The sequence below is a fragment of the Drosophila rhopaloa genome, unplaced genomic scaffold, assembly GCF_018152115.1.
Source record: "Drosophila rhopaloa isolate 14029-0021.01 unplaced genomic scaffold, ASM1815211v1 contig_115, whole genome shotgun sequence".
Lineage (NCBI taxonomy): Eukaryota > Metazoa > Arthropoda > Insecta > Diptera > Drosophilidae > Drosophila > Drosophila rhopaloa.
In genome coordinates this window covers 6,799,928-6,820,281 of record NW_025334990.1, presented here as the reverse complement: position 1 = coordinate 6,820,281, position 20,354 = coordinate 6,799,928, and the positions used below count along the sequence as shown (strand labels likewise).

General features: G+C 40.4%; 1 protein-coding gene across 3 annotated transcripts in view; it reads right to left on the bottom strand.

Moving 5' to 3' along the window:
* LOC108051912 (ecdysone receptor) overlaps positions 1–20,354 on the bottom strand; it is a 75,294-nt gene that overhangs the window by 30,703 nt on the left and 24,237 nt on the right. Inside the window, exon 1 of one of the 3 annotated variants that reach the window (XM_044461979.1) lies at positions 11,513–12,449. The exons of 1 other annotated variant lie outside the window; for it this stretch is intronic. In XM_044461979.1, coding sequence (XP_044317914.1) covers positions 11,513–11,564 — 52 coding nt within the window. In that variant the 5' untranslated portion in view covers positions 11,565–12,449. Of the gene's footprint in view, positions 1–2,566; positions 3,354–11,512; positions 12,450–20,354 lie in introns of those variants that run through there. One more of the 3 variants, XM_044461974.1, reaches the window with a different exon arrangement.

The following is a 20,354-nucleotide window of genomic DNA, read 5'->3' as shown; positions in this document are numbered from 1 at the left end:
ACGCCACTGTGAAATGGCGGCACAAAATCATTGACCTCAATTTTTTCGTCATGCGAACACACACATTCGTATATCTGAGTACTCGCGGGTAATTGCATCGGTGTGAGCGAGTGCAAGTTGAAATAAAAAGCTGAAAAAATATATAAATAAGAAAAACTTGTCAACTGGCGTTATCGTTCGCAAGTACGGGTATTTTATTTAAATTTTTTCGCCATTGTATAACTGCTATTCAACTTTATTTGCGGCTGTCCTTGAGCATCGGGATTCGCTTTGAGCAAATTATGTCATAGAAAAGTACAAAATATCGAGCAACCCCATAAGTTTGACAAAAGAAATGCAAATAAGCTAGCCGGAATGGAAGCGAATTGAAATGAAATGAGATGAAACGAACAGCAGTTGTGCAAAGACACGCACACGTATTGTTGTTGCCGTTGCAACAACAACACCTCTTTTTCAGGGGGTAAGGTCATGTACTTGAGCTTTTGCTCCGTTTAGCACGTACGTCAGAACGGGACAGCAGGCTAAGCGAGAGGGACAAGGCTAACAATCAATGTCCTTGAGGATTGTTTGTTTTTGTTTTTCTCGGGTCTGGCCCAGTTGCAAATGCAGTTATGACCCAGTTTGGAATTTTTGGGGAATCGAGCTTAAATCAACAAGAGAAAGGGTCAATGGAAATGAACAATTTGAAAAGATTAAGGTTTCTTAATAACTGACCGATAGAGAATATCCTAAATAAACTTTCTCCCGTCTGTTTTCTTATTAACCTACAATGTTAAAATGACTTTTCAGAAGTATATACATAACCAGTTCTTTTTACTGCCCCTTAAGCTATAAAATCCTAAAAAACACAGATGAGGAAAAAGTGTTTGGTAAAAAATGGAGCACTACCTTGCCATGTGATATGATCTAACCATATTCTTAATATTCATCACTTTAGGATATTTGCATATGCCACAATTGAAAACTGGGACAGTCTCTTATCTTGTTTGCATAGCAATTTGAAAAACAACGTTTCTTAAACTCCAGCGAATAACATTGCAGGAATGCAAATTCAAAGAAATGTGTCTGAAATGGAAATCTACTAATGGGTAACCTTAAAGAGTAAATTATATCTTAACTTTAGAAAAGCTCAAATATTTTGAATTTTTTGACATGACATGAAAAACATCCTTATGATGCAATATTTAACCTATTGGTTGTTAGACCTTGTAAAATTCATATAAAAAGCCGTGCAGACATCTACTATGAAATCTGCATTATATACAACTATTGTACCCCAGACTAGCCTTGACCTGCCCCACTCGAAAGGGTCTACATGTCCAGCAGAGAGACAAAAACAAAACCCATGACCCAGACGCCAACGAAGACGCATCGATTGCTATCTGCAATGGCCTTGAACTCCCGCCCACGTCCTCATTCAATTTGGGTCAAATGCAAATGCAAATGCTGCTGTCCTGCTGCCACTGTTTCTGCTCCTGACCTGACCTGGTTTCCCCATTTGGCACGAGGTCAGTGCCACAACAACGAGCGAAGGCGAGCACGAATTGCCCGAGGTGACGTCACCACATCCCTGCTCAACAATTGCAGTTGCAACGAGCGAAGAGTTGAGTTGAGCCGAAGAAGCAGCGCATTCCTTCAGTTTCCCCTTTTCCGGCTGCTCGCTGCGGGGCGGCCCTAAATATAGAACGACTTGAGGTAGGTTCGAGCTCGACAACGAGCGTTGTTGCATCAGCAGGGCCACCAAACCGCCCTTATGGCTGCACATGGCCCGGTGCAGCGTCCACATGACATGCACTCTTCCATGACGCTGCTGATAATGCCAAACAACAACAACAATGCTGGCTGCCTGTGTGCGTGTTGATTGCACTTCCCAGCGAACGCGCTCTGAAGATCCAGGGGAACCGAAGAACCGAAAGAAATACCATAAAAAGTGCTTCATAAAAGGCGCTCGTGCAATAAAATATAATTAGTAAGCCGTGCACTCCACATACAGAATATGGGCGTTGCTCACTAAAAAACAAAAAAAAAGGGAGAATGGACGGAAATCTTCACTACAAAACTTGGGGAATTCAACGGCTTTACCTACACGCAAAGTTCTGAACATTTTCGTTACGTCAATTCGTCAATTTTCTGATTACAATCTCACTTTCCAGTACGGTTACAACGTTTTTATGCTATTTACTGATAAGTATCTCTAGTTTCCAGGAGTAAAACTTAACTGGGGTTGGGAAATAGTTTGAATTCGTTACTCGTAGATAATAAGGGTATTATTATATTTAGCCAGTTTTAAAGTTTATCTCTATAAATACTAAAGGTTTACACTAGACCTATGGGATACTCAGGCTAATAAAAAAAAAAAAAAAAAAACTAAAAAGTTACGGTGAAGGTATAACAGTTATAAGGGATAGTTATGTTTGTCTCTAGAATAATGTATTTGCGCACCCTCTAAAAACTAGGGAATGATGAACTTTAAAATGGGATTGGTGATTTAAGTTTATTTGTTTAAATTATATTTGATCAACTAAGTGGTGAAATGGTGAATCTCTGTAAGGACAATAAGTCTTACCTGATGAAATGGAATTCGCTGAGTCGCTTCGCGGCGTGTGCTGCATTCCCAGGCCTCCCACTCCGCCTCCGCCCACTCCGACACCTCCTCCTCCGACGCCGCCGCCACCAACGACTCCGATCAGGCCATTGGAGTTGCCATTCGAGTGGTGGAGGAGACCCATTCCCCCGATGCCACCCCCGCCACCCAGCCCGTTCTGCTGCAGGTGAAGCGGGGTGCTGGGCGTCGATGGGGTGGTGGAGTTGATGAGGCCGTGGCCATTCTGCATCTGCTGCTGCATCCCGTTCAGCCCGCCATTGAGCATCCCATGGCCGTTGGCCAACGCTCCCAGATTGGTGGCACCCGGCACATAGTGGCCATTGGCGGAGCCTCCATTCCCGTTGCCATTGATCGGGATGATGGTCGTCTGGGCGGGCAAGGTGCTGGAGCAGCCGTGCATGGCCAGCGTGATGACGCTCTGCTGCTGCTGCTGATTCAGCCCGTTGCCATTGGAATTGCCGTACGGGCCGGACTCGTTGCCGCAGAGCCAGAGATCCTGGTCGCAGTAGTCGTGCGAGTCCAGCGACGAGGGCGACATGTTCACGCCCGAGGGCAGGACGAGCCCGTTGGAGGAGGAGGTGACCTCCGAGGAGGACTCCTCGGGAAGGCGCATGAAGCCGCCGTTGTTCGACCAGCGCCGCTTCATCCTCTGGTAGCCGATGGTCGCCGTTTTGGGGCCGTTTCTCAGATCACTCCGCGTCGGCTGGGGACAAGGGGCTTGTCCCTGGCAGTTGGTCGATATGTGGAGAAGTACTTTCTCCTGGTAAGATCCTCTGTTGCTGTGCGCAGCTCGGTCGTGTGGTCCGAGGTTCTGCTTACTTCTGGCGGTGTTATTTTATTTCTTTTTTTTTTGAGTTTTGTGGCTGCTCTAGTATTTTTTGCGCACTTGCTTGCGTTCAAAATACATTTTCGCCCGAATTCCTGCTCATTCAGTACGCGGAACAATCAGAGCTGCAATAAAGAGCGGGTACAACCCATAAAGATGAGTCGAAAGTGTCCCAGAGAAACCCGTTCTCCGCTCCATTCGAGGGGTTGCTTCAACATTTTGTGGTCACACTGGAAAACGAGACGGTTCAACGCACCTGGGCGGGGGCAAGCTCATGAAATTTTCATTTCATTTAATTGCAAATTTGCGCTCTACCTTGAACACAACGCTGGGCTAAAGCTAAACCCCGGAGAGAAGTGAGCTAACCCAGCCGAAAGGAATACGTAATTCTTGAATAGATCAACCCCAGTCCGGCTCGACACATGTTGCGTATCTTGCGGGGAAATCTTCAGCTCGTTTAGCGGGAACTCTTCTGCAGAGATTGCAAACATTTGATAGGCCATCTCCAACTGAATTTATGGTCATATGTATATGAGTTGAACTGACAGCGGAATAGATTACTTCACTTTTCGCAACAAATAATCTGATTTTTTGTTTTCTCACTTCTAGTGGCGATTTATGGTCTTTGCGAATCTTGGACACATAATTGTCGCCAAAATTGATGTTCTATCTGTGCCGTGTTCTCAAATTTCTACTGAATTTAGATTTCTCATGTTTTTCAGCCCAAGTTTATATATCATTTTAAGTAGAGGTGTTTTTTACTTCCTCATCCTAGCCAATCAATTTTATTTCCCTATTTGCACACATTCTTCATGTGTGTAACTCTGTTTGAACACTTGTCATACCTATCGAAATGTCTTGACAATCGTTTCTATTTACTATCTTGATCCTCAATGTTCAATGCGTGTTTGTAGCTCAAACAAAGTAGACAATGCAAACAGAAACAGTCGGTGAGGAGATTACCGCCCTTCTACACGATTCTCAAACTTTTAATTAAGTGTACAAGTGATCTTTAAATGATACAATCTTTGCATTTTACTAAAACCCAATTTGATTTGTTAATTTAATGTAAAAATAGTTGTAAGAGTTATTTAAAATCAATACACAATGTGACTATATGATTTTCGTTTGAGTAAAACCTTTGTAATTAAGTTCATCAATTACAATTAAATAATTCCCAATTGGCATTGTTAGGTAGGTTAACTATTTATTGTCTGAACAATCTCCTCATCACTACCATCATATAGTCACATTCGTCTCATTTGGAAAGCGGGTAATTGCTGGCACTTAATTAGTGAAAGTCAATCGATAAGCACGACAATTGGCATAAATATTTAATGCAACCGGCATATACTACATTGGCAATTGTCAAGTGATTAGTCATGGTCAGGTCAGTGGGAGATGTGGATTATACGAAATCTTGAGCACGAGAAGCATTCGTATTTCGATTGATTTTGCAATGCAGGGCGAGCAGCGCATTTGGATAGCCGCTTGACTCATTCTGCGACTTACAGGTGAATCATTATTTTGTATACTGGATATATCGACAGTTTCAAGCTGAGCGTCTCGTTCCCCCGACCGATCTTCTTTTATGGGCTAACCACCATTAAGAGACCGGCACAACAATAATGAGAGGGAAAGAGCCAAACGATAATAAAGCAAAAGTCTGTAACTTTTCGTCTCTTTGTGTTATAAAGCACCAAAAAACTGGTTTTATGCCATCTCTTCTTGCCTTGGAGAGAGCGGGACGGAGCGAAAGCTTAGAACAAAATCGAAAAGAATCACGATCAAGACCGAGAAGAGGAAGAAGTAGAATCGCTAAGAAACAGGCAGAAGAAAAAGAAAAAGGGAAGACTAGTCTAAGCTTGCGTTGGGTAGGGGGGGGGTTGAGGGAGGTTGGGGCATGGGCACTGAGCCGAGATTTGATTTTGGCCCGCATTAAGGAAAAAAACCTGTCGCCCTCGCTGCCAACGTCGCTGTCGACTGAATTCGTCGGGCAGCAACACAAAAACAATACAAACAGGTTGTTCTTTGGCGTTTTTGCTTTGTTGTCTACAAAAATATTTCTGAAAACATCAGAAGAAGCAGCGAACGGAGCGCGTATTTATCGCATCGGGAGTATACTATACTATACACACATTATATATACATATATATGGGGTGTATATGAGCGAGATGCGCTGAGATATATGTATAAACGACATTTATGGCATTTTTGTTGTCTTGTTGTTTGCTGTTGATGTTCTCTGTTGCGTTGCCTTTTTTATTTTGCTCATTTTACTTTTTCTGCGGTTTTCCCTGTTTTTTTTTCTGCTTCTGGGGCTCAGGCTGCTGGAGTACAAAAGGCGTTAAAGGAAAAAGAGTCGGAAAGCTAAACGCGCAGACTCAGATGGCTTTACCTTTCTCCTGCTCCCTCACTCACCCCTTCCTTCTATTCAGCACTAGAAGGGGTAAAAATAAGAACAAAACAAAACGGAAAATTCTTCGGCCAGCTGAAAAATTCGTTACGCCTTGAGTGATGGATGTATGAAGGGATGAGGGGGGTAATGAAGGGGAGGGTGGCATACACCTCTATTTTTAGAATCGTAGAATACATAATGGGAATTTGAGCAGTCAACAGGTTCGGAGTTCTATAGCTTACTTCCCTTCACGTTCACTTAGGTCCCATGATAGTTGTGAGATTTACACTCGAGATCTGATAATATCTGAATTGGATCTACGGTCAATTAATCCTAACAATCTTCATGGAAATCGAAAATCCGTGTGAATATGATCAAAACCAATAGAAGTTTGTAGGGAAATATTCAAGATAATTGTTTAAATACCCACTCTATCCTTACATTCAAATATGTTAAGCCATATGTTAAAGGCCAAACTGAGTCGGAACTTATGAAAAATATATTGCTAGAATTCTCCTATATATCGGAATGCCAATAATTGGAGACTCGACCAAATTGACCCCAAAAACCTGGCTGACCCTTGTATATAAGTGGGATATCCTGCTGGAACGTTGCCACTCGTACAAAAGTATGTCAATGACTGGCACGCGACAAGCGATTGTCAGGAGTCCGCGCCCCTTTCTCTACCCTTCCCATGTCCTTTCCCTACCCACCAACTGCCCAAAACAACGTTTTCAAATGCAATAAACTTTATTAACAGTGCGACAACGCCAACAACTGCTGTACACGCTACTGAAATCGGTGGGTGGTGGACATTTAAGCCTCCTGCTCTTGTAGAGCGAAAACAATTAAACATCCGCCGTCGGCTTGTCCAGTAGGTATAATAGGCCCACAAACACAAATCCCCATCAGGGCACTCGCACACACAAAAACAAGTACGAATACTCCTGTGAGCGGATCCTTTTAATTTCCTGCTGTTATTTTCCTGCACGTAGAGCCAACGCCGCGTGATTTCCATTTGCTGAGGAGTCCAAATGGAAATGGGAGGGCTAACATGTGGGCGGAATGGAGAAAACATATGCGACACATTCCCAGGAACCCCTACCAAGAAAGAAAAGAAAACCAAATGATAATGGGCCTCAGGGCACCCAAAAGGCTTCAACTAATGTTCTGTGAAAGAAAAATAGGGAAACTGCCAAAGAGGAGCAAAGCGAGAGCAAAAAACAAGGGGAAACCTCTTTCCCTAATGATGGTCATCATTGAAGACTATGTCTTCCAGCTCGAATCTCTATTTATTCGCAGTTACTTATTTTAAAGTTAAATTAAACGTTGTATAATAAAATAAACCTCTCTCAATTTTCTCTATTCTAAAGCAAAAAAAAGTTGTACATCTTTACAACCTAATGATCATTTGACTACGTAATGTTATTACTTCTTTCGGATATCTTTAATTCCAATGGATCCCATCTAAGTTTTTTTAATGAAAGCTTTGACTGTTTTAAGGCTAAATTAAAAATTGTTATATTGATTATCAGGTAGTGATTTTTGAAAACCCTTTTGGACCCTAGAAAGGCTTTTAAGGGAAAACTTTTATGGAACTATTCTACCAACATTGAATTCTAAGGTTGACCTTGTTTTTTTTCTTTCGGATTTATTTCTTGTCTCCCCTGATTTCTGATTGAGATTAAGGTCTGAGCAAACAAGTCGAACTCAAGAGACGCTAAAGTAAAACTTAATATTCGTATGTGCGAATCTGCGATAAGTTCGTACATACATATATCAGGTAAACCGCTGACAACTTAACGGTTGTTTCTCTCGGTATCTACCTATCTCTGTCTCCCACTACCAATCACAACAAAATTCAACCCAAAACAGGTTGAGCTTTACTTTCCGCGAATTCAGTTGGTTGTTTTTTTTTAAGGTTGACTTTATTAAGTTGGTGGTTTTCTTTTGAAGTTTGCTGATTTGGATAAACATGAAAAATGGTGCCATTCAATTGACACATATCCAATATTTAGCTTAAGACAAAACCAAAAGAAGCAGATAGAGTTCGAACAAACTTTTTCTTTGGATGCTATTTCGCTGTACAATTATTTTAATCCATCTTTAAGTTAAGTTTATAACAATCCGGAACTTCTATTTAGAAAAGCATTAGCCACTTTCCATAAGCCGGCTATAACATGGCACCTACATTTCCACATTATTATTTCCCATCAGTATCCCTCCAGCTGTTCTCATTCCCAGGCAGATCTATTGCACATGCCTAATTTTCCAGGATACCCCAAGAATATTTCTCATTTTCTATTCAATTCTGTCGGCCAAAAAATCAATTAGCAATAAAAGCAAAATAGCGATAGAAACTTTTTAATGCTATAGTCCGAAAAAGATTTATAGCATTTGGCACTGGCCCGTTGTCGGCCTTTTCAGAGCACTTAAACCGCAAATATGTGCCAGGGCACGCGTTTCAATTAATAGCCTAACAAATTAATAAATAAAAGACTGCAGGCATCAATATAGAACTTTGGGTATTTTATAAAAAAATACGAGTAAGACAGCCTTGAAGCAGCGAACAGCTAACAATAAATACAATAATAAATATTAGGAGGTATGAGGAAAAAACCCCAAGCGAAGCGTCACTGCTCGCCCCAAAGTTTAGGACAACTGGTTGAGGTTGATTGGCCCGGCTCGAAAAATGCGCTTTAATCATTTCCTTTTCCGGTTAAGCGGCGTTTGTCTCTTTCCATTCTGTGCCGTCTACGATTTGCATTTATAATCGATAATACCATTTGCATATGTGGATCTGACTGATTGCCTGACCTTTTCGGCAGCGAAGAAGACTTTAATGTGTCTTCTTTTTGGCGGAATGACAAAGTAGTGTGACAAACAAATGTCGAAAGATAAGATCTTAGGAAAGCATGCGAAAACTTCCCTTATCCACAATACCGACCACCGACCTTGGTAGTTGTTTGCTTTTACAGATTGAAATGCATTTGGATGGCGAGAAATTGTGGCCAAAAAAACCTAACGAAAAAGGGCATTAGCTGTCATTTTTTAGCATTAGTCATACATTTTATCAGATATTTGAAAAAAAAGTCAATGCCGAGGTCATTACCATAAAAGTCTGACGACGCCAAACAACTTAAAAAAACACAGAGTCAAGCTGAGCAAAGTATTAAGTCTTAAGCTTTGGTATGTGTTACAAGTATCTTTTCGCGTTGTTCGGCTAATCAACAACAACAATAAAATTGTAGCATCTACTAGGGAAAATGTTGAAAGTCATGGAAAATCTTCGTCATCGTCATCGTCAATTGTCTGCGAAAGTGTTGACAGCTTGAGTTTGTTGCTGGCCTGTGAAAGTCCACAAAAGCGACGGAGGGGGGCTTTAAACTCGTTCCAAGCTCAACTGCTATATGGCAGGCTACTACTAATTGCACATACACACATACGCGAAAAGGGGGGGTGAAGAGTCGGTTTTGGTCCCGAGCGGGCAGGAAAGCCATCCAGAAGAGGACTGACAAGATAAGGCACTCAATGCAATTGCCACAAGAGCACAATGGCACCTGTTTGCCATTCCCTTTCCCATTCCCCGGGGAAAACTATCCACCCAGGGGTTGGGAAAACGGGGGTGGTGCACTGTCTCATGACCCAGTGGTCTGCACCCATCGATTCGGTCGGCCCCCAGCCGAGGTTACATTGAACCTTGTTGAATGGCAGTTTTTATGTGCTTGCATGTTACACTTTGGAAATAGTTATAATGCGCTATGAATAGTGTGATAAGGGTGGGCTTACAATTTTTAATTGTATAAAATTAGCTCGGCAATTTTCCAGGGGCATTACAATTTGTGTAGACATAATCTCAATGGTTTTAAAATTATAACTTTGCCATTAAAAAGAAAAAATATACATAGTTAGGTGTGGAGCATATATTTGCTATTACAGTTTTCGTTTTTGATATAATTGACAACGAAAAGGGACATAAACAACTTCCGAGTGCCATATAATGATATAAATTCGACCATTAAGCACAGAACCTCGAAATTGCGAGTGCAGTGAGGAGGAGTCAGACGAAAAACATTGGAATCTCGGAATACTCAACGTGGTAGCCGGCATGGGTCGCAAAACACACTCGGCCCCATGTATAGACATACATGTGTCTATATATTTGCATAAAATCGCATTAAAATTTGCCATTTTGCCAACTTTAATGTACCATAAAACACAAACAACAGAGGCGAAGACGATGACGATGTCGACGCCATAGGAAACAAGTAACTTTTTTGTGTTGTTTGCTTAGTGTCCAGAAAGTGTAGCAAAGGAGAAATAGCGAATAATTTAATGTGCAAAAAAGCGGTAGAGAAAGGGACGCGAGGAGGGACGAGAACAAAAAAGAAAGAGCCAAGAAGTCGAAACTTTAACCAGTCCCGCCCAGGAAACGAGGGTCAACGGGTGGCGGGGTGGCAGTGGCGACGGGGGGGCAGAGACAAATTAATTGTGGGAGAGTCTAACTAATGTCGGGGACTTTGCTTCAGAGCTGTAGCCAAAACCCAAGTCACGCTGTTACCTAATACCTCATTAGGCGCCTAAAATAGGGCTACAAAAAATTAAGACCCAAAGGACTCTCTTTATAATCATTTAATATGTCGCAGTACACATTATTTTTTGTCCAAAATGGAGAAAGGAGCAATAAAGTTAAAATGAACAACCTATGTTTGTTACCTAGGCCTCCTCGGACTAAAAAAATCATTAAAGTCAAACTAAAATATGTTCAAAGGAAATATTTAAACTCGGTGAATTACCAAAAAGAGAAAATCACTGATTTAGAAAGTAAAAAAAACCCATTTATTCTGTCTCAAATTGAAACTAATTTTTAACTTTCTAAAAAAAAATTGACTATGAACATGTAGCACTAGAACAGGGGTAAATAAAAAACATGATTCCCAATTCCCAGATTTACTAGTGAAATTACCTCTCGAACTCCATTCAATTGAACAAATCGAAATGTTCTCGAACCTACTCCTACAAATCAAATTTGTTTACACTGTTTTGAACCCCATCAACAGATTATTTGTGTAAATCAGAGTAAATCGGCTGTTTGAGGACAATCAATGCCCACTTGAACATACGCGAGTGAATTTATGGATATCCATGCCAATTACGCAGTCAAGTGCTTCGCCTAGACCAATATAAATTCCCCTGCACCGATGAGCTGTAGTGCCCGAACGATACATATTTATTTATGTTTACGCAGGCGAAATTTACAATTTTCAGCGCTGACTCTTTAATTGGCCGTCTGTCAGTTGTCATGACAATAATTAATGTATTACCAATCGAACGTCCATCCCCGAACATGTGTATCTTTCTGGGACATCATAATGCGTGTATCTGCTATTTGTATCCCTCTATTTCTATGCTATGTGTATGTTGGCATTGAAAAGGCCTCATGGTAATGTAGTTTTCATTTCGGCTGGACGAAAAAGAAATGGAAATTTACTTTGCTCACACGAGGTGACAAGTGAGCCAAGACAAACACATTAGGGTAGAAAAAAATCAGAATATGTTTTCCTTTTCCGTATGGCGAACTTGTTGCTCAATTCACATCTATCGCTAAGCAGTTGACCACAAAATGTTGTAATGGAAAACGAGTCGGTTGGTTTCATTGGATTCCCAGGTGCCCACACTCACCATATGCATCGATATAGTGCGCCAGTTCTGCTACTAATCCACAAGTATCCATGGGCTCACTGTGTTCTTGAATGGGAGATATTCCAGTTGCCGAAGCACTATTTGGAATTTTGGTAAATATCTTTTCACTATTCAAACGTAACGGGGATCCAGTGCACAAATCCCTTACTCACACACTCGCGCACTATCTTCGAGATAATAATAATAATATTAAGGATGCGGATGGTGATGGTGACTCCGTCTCCTTGCCACGGGGAGGTGGGGGTGTGCGTTCCACAGACGGCGACTAGACGAGAGTCTTAACGTCTGTGCGTCGCTTGTTTTTTTTTGTTGATGTTAGATTTCGAGTTCTGTTTGTTTCGATTTCCGTTTGTTCTTGCTTTCACCGTCGAATTGCTTTGGGAATTTTTCCTATTTACATTTCGGGCTCGACGAATTCCCTCATCCGCGATTTGCACTATGCAGCGCCACTATATAATATCTGTACAAATATGAATATATGCTCTCGATTTGCGTTATTTAAAGAACTATTTCCTCCGCCTTCTTCATTACTTATTTTTCCTATTTTCTGAGGTTCAGCTACAATGCATTTGCACTTTATTTCAATTTCTGCCGACGAATTGCACTTGTTGTTTTTGTTGTTGATGAGAGGGGACTGGTATTATTTGGGACTTTCTAACAATTTCTCATAAATAGAGGTGTGTGTGTGTATATAGGCGATTTAAACATGTATTTCATTTGGTTGCAACATTTTGTGATTTTTTTTGTTTTAAAACGTTCGGTGTTTTTTGGGGAAACCGTTCTGGTTGGTTTTGTGTTTCGAATCGTGTGTGCTGTGTTTTGTATCTTGTATTTAGACGAACGCGATCGGACGGCGAACGTGCGAGCGAACAACCGTTAACAACAAAGTCCAAAAAAATACTAAATCAATGAGTGAAACGAGCAGAATGTTAAACGCGAAATTCTCCCAGTGGCAAACCACCTCCAAGTCGTCGGCGTCGCTCAGTCGACGAGCGAACTCACCACATACTCTCACTCGCACGCACACCATCACGTGGAGAGAGAGTATAAAGCGGAATCGGCGCTAAAGTTAAATGTGAAGCGCAGGCAGTACTCACTCACACAGATGCAAGGGCACATTGAGCGAGCGGCTTGAATGAAAAATGCCGATGCAATCGTGAGATACTCTTTGTTTGCTCTCCGCTACGTATCTGTGTATCCGTGAGTATTTATATCTGTGAGTTGCGAGCGAGCGTATATGGGCGAGTATGCGTGAGCAGCCCACAATATAGGCGTGTGTGAGTGCCATCGTCGCTTTCCTTTCTCGCTGCCTTTATTTTCGGTTTTCTACACTTATTTGTTGTGTTTTTTCGTTGATTTTTTGTCGCTACTTTCGGGTGCACAAGTGCAAATTCACACGTACATTCAAAATGTAAGCGTACAGTGGGACAAAAAGCAGCAGAACAAGGTGGAAAAAGTTGCAGTTGGAAAACGTGCAGTATGCAGTATGAACACAATTCTCAAAAGGTTATCAATGAGCTCAAATTGTTTGGAGTTGTATAAGTACGTTTCAGAGATCATGAAAAAATATCTCGGTTGCTAAGGTCTTACTTTAAAAAAATTCTATTAACTGATTCGAGTATTGGAATATCGCAATTAAATATGCTCCAAATATCTTAATTTATTAAGTACACACTTACATTTGATCCCTAATATTTGTGTATCTAGTATTTAGTAGTGCCATTAATATAAAACTGACACAAAATTACAATAAATCTCAAATCTTAAATATTTTATATATATTAATTAGGGAATGGAGATTTCATTTTAAAGTATATGCATACATTCTTGATTTGCATGATTGAAGAAAATAATGTAAGGAAATGTAGATTATTATTTAAAGAGTTTTTCTTGATCGTGTGCAAACGAGAGATCTCATATATTGTATAAGCTAGAGCCACCAAATTTCACACCTTGTATTCTATAACCCTCGAATTAAATCGTTTAATTACATTTTGGTGAGCAGAAGGGTGCCTTTGCTATTTATACGAGGTGTTATTTTTAAGAAAGTTTGCTTACTTGGCTGTTTTCAACGCAATCCAAGCAAATACCTTTTGGCTTTTAAGTAATCTTGTAATATTGCAGAGAGTATGTTTTTTAATAGTCATGTTAAGACAATTGTCTTTCTTCTTGCAAGTTTAAAAGTAAAAGTATTTAAGATAAACTTAGCTCTTAAACATAACCAAAACTGGAATCCCAGGTCTTTTAAGTTCTTCAATTGTTGATCTTTTGTAGCAATGGTCTAATAGACAAGACAGTGCAAACGTTTCACCTGCCCGAAAATACTTTCCCACGTCAGCTGAATGAGTAATAGACCCGGATCGAACCTCACAAAGTTCTCCTTAGGCCTCAACAAATTGGACAGCTTCCAATTCGTTGCAAACGGAAACCAACTGAAGACGGCTATAATGTAGACACCGGGAATCGAACGAGAATATTGACACTGCTGAGACGTAATTGATGGAAAGGCAAGAAGATCAGCAGGGCAAACAAAACGCAGAGCAAACTAATACAAATCATGCAACAGCCACAAAAGTATCTATGAAGTACGTATACATATGCACGTAACGCCGCCGTCTGTTGGGCGGCGTATAAATTGCACATTTCGAATACATTGTGGTTAAAAAGTAAGCGCAAAGCGAATCGAGATACTCAGATACAGATACGCACACATCGCTGCAGATAATTGTTCGTATCACCCCTCCCCGCCACCGGGCCCCCACCATCGGTACGTGTTTATTGAACGTCCATGTGTACGTTGAGTTGACGCTGGGCAAGTTCAAGTGTAGAATGCAATAGAGAATTGCATTGGCCAGAGCGAGAGAGACAACTCCGAAAGAGAGCTGCTTTATCTCTCTCTACGCATACGCATAGAAAAGCCGGCAAAATGCAAGGGCAATAGTGCAGGGGTGTGGGTTTGTGGGGGTGGTGGCGGTGGCGGTGTCGGCAGCGCTGAGCATGTGGTGAGTTTCGCTCTGTTTGGGGTTGGCTAGACACATTGAACCACAAAAGTTCAAGATGAAAACACAAAATATCAACAATGACAGCTGAGTAGTGGGAACGACATGGTTGATGGGAGGAGGTGCGGGGGTGTAAAAGAGGGGGGTCTTCTCTCTTGCTCTTTGTCTCTCTATTTGTTTGGTTGTGTTGGGTGTGTATACCAATACAAACACAGCTGCCTTCCATGACTGCGTCTATGATGCCTTTTCTTCTCTTTCGCCCCCACTCTTCTCATTCTTCTTCTTTACCCATCCCTCACTATTCTCCACCCCCTCCCTTCTTGGCCGACTGCCAAACGACTCTCAGTTCAGTAGTACACTGGAGCAACTGCTTAGAGTATGGGTGCAACATGTATCTGTGTCTAGCTATATATATATATATATATGTGCATCTGAAAGTGTGTGTGAGAGAGTTTGTCTAGCTGCGGGGGTGGAGGAGCAGGGTGAGGGGGGCTAGGTGGCTGACGGCGTGAGGGAGGGGGTCGACCGAAGTCATGTGCATGCCGTTTGTTGGGGTAGTTCGCCGGCAAATAAAAGAAATGGAAAAAGACCGATATATATAGTCTTATAGTCAAAACTTGCATCATTTGCAATGAATAGACTATGCTCTTCACAGGCAGGAAAGGGGATTATCCTCACATTGTTTTGACTCTTGGTAAGATTCATATTAATATAATGAAAATTAAGTCCAGTACGTCATTATATCTTAAAAATGATTTATGAAATCTTTTATTATGCAATAAGCAATCCTTAAAACCCAAAGGACATTTCACAAAAACCAATAATTGTTTTTGGTTTGTTTTATAACTTTGAACAACAACATTTTTTCTAGTTGTATTTGTTATGGATTTTCGAAAGCAAACCTCAAAAATACCTTAAAATCTGCAATAGCTAACTTATAACTGTCTATTACATGACCATAAAAACATTAGAAGTCAAGAACACGTTCTCATAAGATAAGATAAGATAGTTTTCCTACATCCAATTCGAATCAGTTAGCTTGGGTCGGAACTAGTTCAATCTAATACGTTTTATCCCATGGGATAAGACCATTCAAACCGAAACCAACAGTTGTTGCAGCGTACAGATACATAATGTATCTGTGCACCTCTCTCCAGTCATCTAGTCTATGTGTGTGTGTGGTGTGTGCGTGTGTATCTGTGGGCAATTGGCGAGCGAGATAGCTGACTAGAAAAAAGAAACAACAAAGGAGAAAAACTTGTCTACATGCCTGTCGCACAAGCTGCAAAATTTATGCGAAGACACACAAATCCACTGAACGAGAGACCGACAACTCTGCCGATGGTTGTTGTTGCTGCAGTTATTGTTGTTGTTGTTGCTGCTGTCGGTGCCTGGTGTTTTTGTTTTTCTTGCCCATAGACAGGCTGCACCAATCTGCTCCACAACACCCTGCCCCCGCACCACCAGCTTGGACCTTGTAGATGCATAAAACACCGACAGAGGCACACAGTGAAAAAAACTTTTATAACATTTGTATCAAACCCATAAAAAAAAAACATTTTGATTCTATCAACAGATACAAAAAATGTTGGTGAGAAACCTGCAACGTTTAATAATATCTAAACTAAAAAAAAAAAAAATAAATAAGAAAAAAGAAAAAAATTTTAAATCTATTTTGTGTTTTTTTTCTCCGTGCATGGACATAATATTATTTTGTTGAATTTTCTTTGCCAGTCTGGTTTGCCTTGTTTGGCTTGGTTTGCTTCGCTTCGGATCGGATCGGTTCGGTTTGCCTTTTGGTATGATTTTGACTTTGAATCGGGTGCCACCAAGAAGAGACGGAGGGGCGGTAGCGGGCACAGGAAGGAGGCAAAGTCAGGTTTAATGTCGTTCAGTGGCGCGGCGACGTTTTGCAGTTGAGGTAGTCAAAGGCACGAGACGAAGTTAGCGGGTAGCCTGTATTGAAAGGGGGAGGAACGGGCGGTTGGTCGGTCGGTCGGGCGGTTGGGCGAACGACGACATCAAAAGTGGGCTGAGGCCGCTCGTGGGCAAAAAGGAATACAAGGCACAAGACACCGCGCGACTGTGGGCAAATAGTCAAACATTGGTGGTTGTTTACCGATAAGCGTCTATGAATGGGTGATGGGAGTAGTTGGTGGACCGAAGGAGAGGCAGACCCATAGTTGTCCGGCCGGAGCGGACCGTATGTACTGCTATATAGGTACATGGCACTGCCGCAAATGGGTGGTGAGAAGGTCGTTTCCAGGCGCACAGTGGGATAAAGTGAGCTAGTGCAAGTAAGAATTGCAAGCTCGCTTTTAATTCGATCAATCAATACTTCTTTAAAAAAAACAAGATCTTAAAAAATATATTGCGTTTGCAGACGAATATGTTGTTTAGAGAATATGAACTTCATTTCGCCAAACCTATTCTTAATGTTCTAGTCGATTTTTTCAAATTTTTCGGATTAAGTCCCTTAATGAATTTCTTAAAATCCTCAGTTTAAATGTAATGGGCATTGTCTTAAAATAAACTATAGACTTATCTTATTTAAAAGTATTTTAGACTCAATAGTTCAGGTTTCATTAAACATTAAAACTACATTTATATTTTTTATAATGTTCTTCTAAAATTATATTAACTTATAATTAATAAAATTCCTACAAACATCCACAACAATAAACAAAAACTAAAAAAAATTAATTTTTTAAGTGTGTTATTATTAAGACGTTTCTTTTTCCATTGCGTCTCTATGCAAAAAATTCAAAATTTACTTAAAATTTAAAACTACCCACAGAACGTTATCTTAATTGTCAATAAGCATATCTTTAAGTCGTCTTCTGTGTGCGACAATGTCCCTAATGCATTTCTCTTATCAATTCATTTTTGGTCCCCATCCGGAGGGTCCCTTCAATTGACCGACAGCTCGTTTCTTTTATACTTTTGATTTTTTTTATGAGCTTGCATTAGGTTCACTTTAATAAATTGTGACTTCTGTCTCTCGTTTGAATGTTATTTTTCTTGCTGCATATTGACATTTCAATTGGTTTTTATCAGCGCAATTTATTTTTACGAATTTCTTTATGGCACTGGCCCCTTGGATAAAAAGGAAGAGGCTTGTGAAGTTTGGATTGTTGAACGCTTAGTATTAAATTGATAAGTAAAAATTGTATTTACCTAGAATATTCAGAATCAACACAGAAATAGCACCATTAACTCACCTGAAAAGAAAAAACAATCAGAAATTTGTTAATTAGCATATGATGAAAATATATCACATTTTATATATTATAGGTAACCCACCCTTTTAAATTCATCCTAATAAAGGTCATTTCTGACTCCCAGATTTCATTAACCAACGCTATTCATTGACTAGAAATTAGCAATAATTCTCAGCTATTCGCTTAACACATATTCAGCATTTGCTTTGTTTTTATCGTCATATTTTTTTCACATTTTTGTTGGGTGCGGAAAAACCTTGACTGAGTTAAGCGTTTCACGCTTGTCAAGCGTGCAATTTCCCTAACCCAGACAGAGTCAGACTAATTTGCATTTTTTAAATACAGAAAGAGGGTGGGGAGTCGGTTTCGGTTTTGAGAGGTATTGAGGAATGGATTGAGGAATTATCCAGGCTCCAGGCTCCATTCAATTCAAGTCTTGGCGCTGGGAAACTCTCTGAACAGGGCACATAAATCTTTATTATTCGCCCGCGCAAGTGACGGCACATAAACATGAATGTGAAATGCAAATTGAATTTGAAAATTGCAAACCGACACTTGACGGGCTGTCTACGAAAATGAAAAGTTAAATTAAGTATATATACATGACAAAAAAAACGTTAAAATACCCGTCAGCAGTTGGTGGAGGATATTTAGACAAACATTTGATTTGATTATTTAAATCGAGCTTCTGTATTCCAGACCCCCCAAACATTATTTATTCGTGAGGTTTTTGAGCTTGTCCACCAGATTGTCAAAAAGTCAAAGAAGAATGCTGCAATTGTGTCGATATTTAGCTCTGTCTGAGTTTTTATTAAAATAATTTACTGATGCCAGTCCGATTGCTTAAGCTATCAGACAACCAAATGTTTGCAGCTATACATTGAGTTACATAAATCTAATTCGAGATAAATTGACACTTCAAAACTAACCTAATATAAGACTTAGAAAATAAAAGTTAATTGGACCAAACAAATAAGTAGTTAATGAGAATGCAATTATTAGCTTTTTCTGGAATATAGTTCTGGATTGAAATCATAGAAATTTATCAAAATATACAAATATTTTTAAAAAATTTGTTTAAAGATTTACTCCTAAGTTACTCCTAAGTTAATATACCCTTACATTACCGAAACGCACTGTATATCCCTAATTCATGTTGCATGCGAATATTATAATTTGTTGTTATTTATGTTGACGTGCGTGACATTATTTCATTCAAAGTGACAATTCGAGGCGTTGCTGGCATTCGAACACCCACAAATGATTTCCTAATGTTGGTTGATATGAATGTGTGGCATACCATCCTCCAGGGTGCCAGCAATTCTGATCGTAATGCCCACTGACAGCCGGTCCCCCAGATTGCATACTAAGCAGAGGACGAGCGTCTATGATGGGCGTGCCCTTGTCCCGCCAGTTATCGATAACGATTTCCTGCACAGTTAAATAGAAACGCAATAACGGCCAAAACAAAAATTCATCAAGCATTCAGAGGGGCTGGGGGTGGGGGAAAACTGAGCACTTGTTGCCGCCGCCGCAAATTCCAACTCATTTCTGGCTTAACTGTAAGTAGTAGAGGGCAGTGGAGGGGTAATGTAAGTGCAACACGCGCTGCTACTTTTTCCGGGGGTTGGGCAACTGATGCTCCAGTTAGCAGCTGACAGCGTTGGACGATGAAAAGCTTACTGGTTACAGAAATAGCCACGCACTTGCCACAACACAGCCCCCAAAGGGCCACCCCCTTGAACTAAAGCAAACTTGTGTAAATTATTTTTAAATTGCACATATTTAATCAAGTGTGAAGTCTGCTGCGCTGCTGTCGCACCACTTTGTATGCATGTCAAACAATTAATTAGTGCACAATGCTCTCACTGTTTGGTTTTTCGTTAATTTTGTTTTCTTATTCCAAAGTTGATTTGCCTTGAACTTGAATTCTTTTGCGGGGGTTGTTTGTTTAAGTCTACTAGTTCTTTGTTTAGATACATCTTAAACACTACTCGTTATTAGTTTACAAACAAATGACCATACTTCTGAATTTTGATTTGTTAATTATTAATTTTGCCTTATCCAGTTGCTTATTAATTGCGCTTTTGTTAAAAAACAAAAAGACTTAATCAAATAGACATTTCAATATTCGTGTTTGCCTCCGAAGGCAATGAACAATGAACGCGCGATTTGTTTCAAATTCCAGCGATCTGTCACCAGCAACTAATTTAGGCAGCCAGATGTCGCATTTGCACTCTTGAAATGCATACACACATTCGCAAGTAGGTGTTTTATGTGAATAATCGTTCGCCCACCGAAAGTTCATTGTACGAGCCACGACGCAGTTGCTGCGGTTCTTACTCATTTCGGTTTCTGGCTTAGCGCCGAGTTTTTGCCTAATTAAGTCAACAAAGTGGGAAACCCCGACAGACACACGCACATACCCACTGCCGACAATATAATTATAACCTTTGAAAAAGAAAAATGGAATTTGGAGAGAGAAAGGTAGCACAGAAATATCCTTGCTGATATATTCAGTACACGTGTTCCCGAATCGTTGACAAATCGCAAAATCCTTGGTTTAAAGATACAAATGATTTGGTAAATGTACATTCGAAA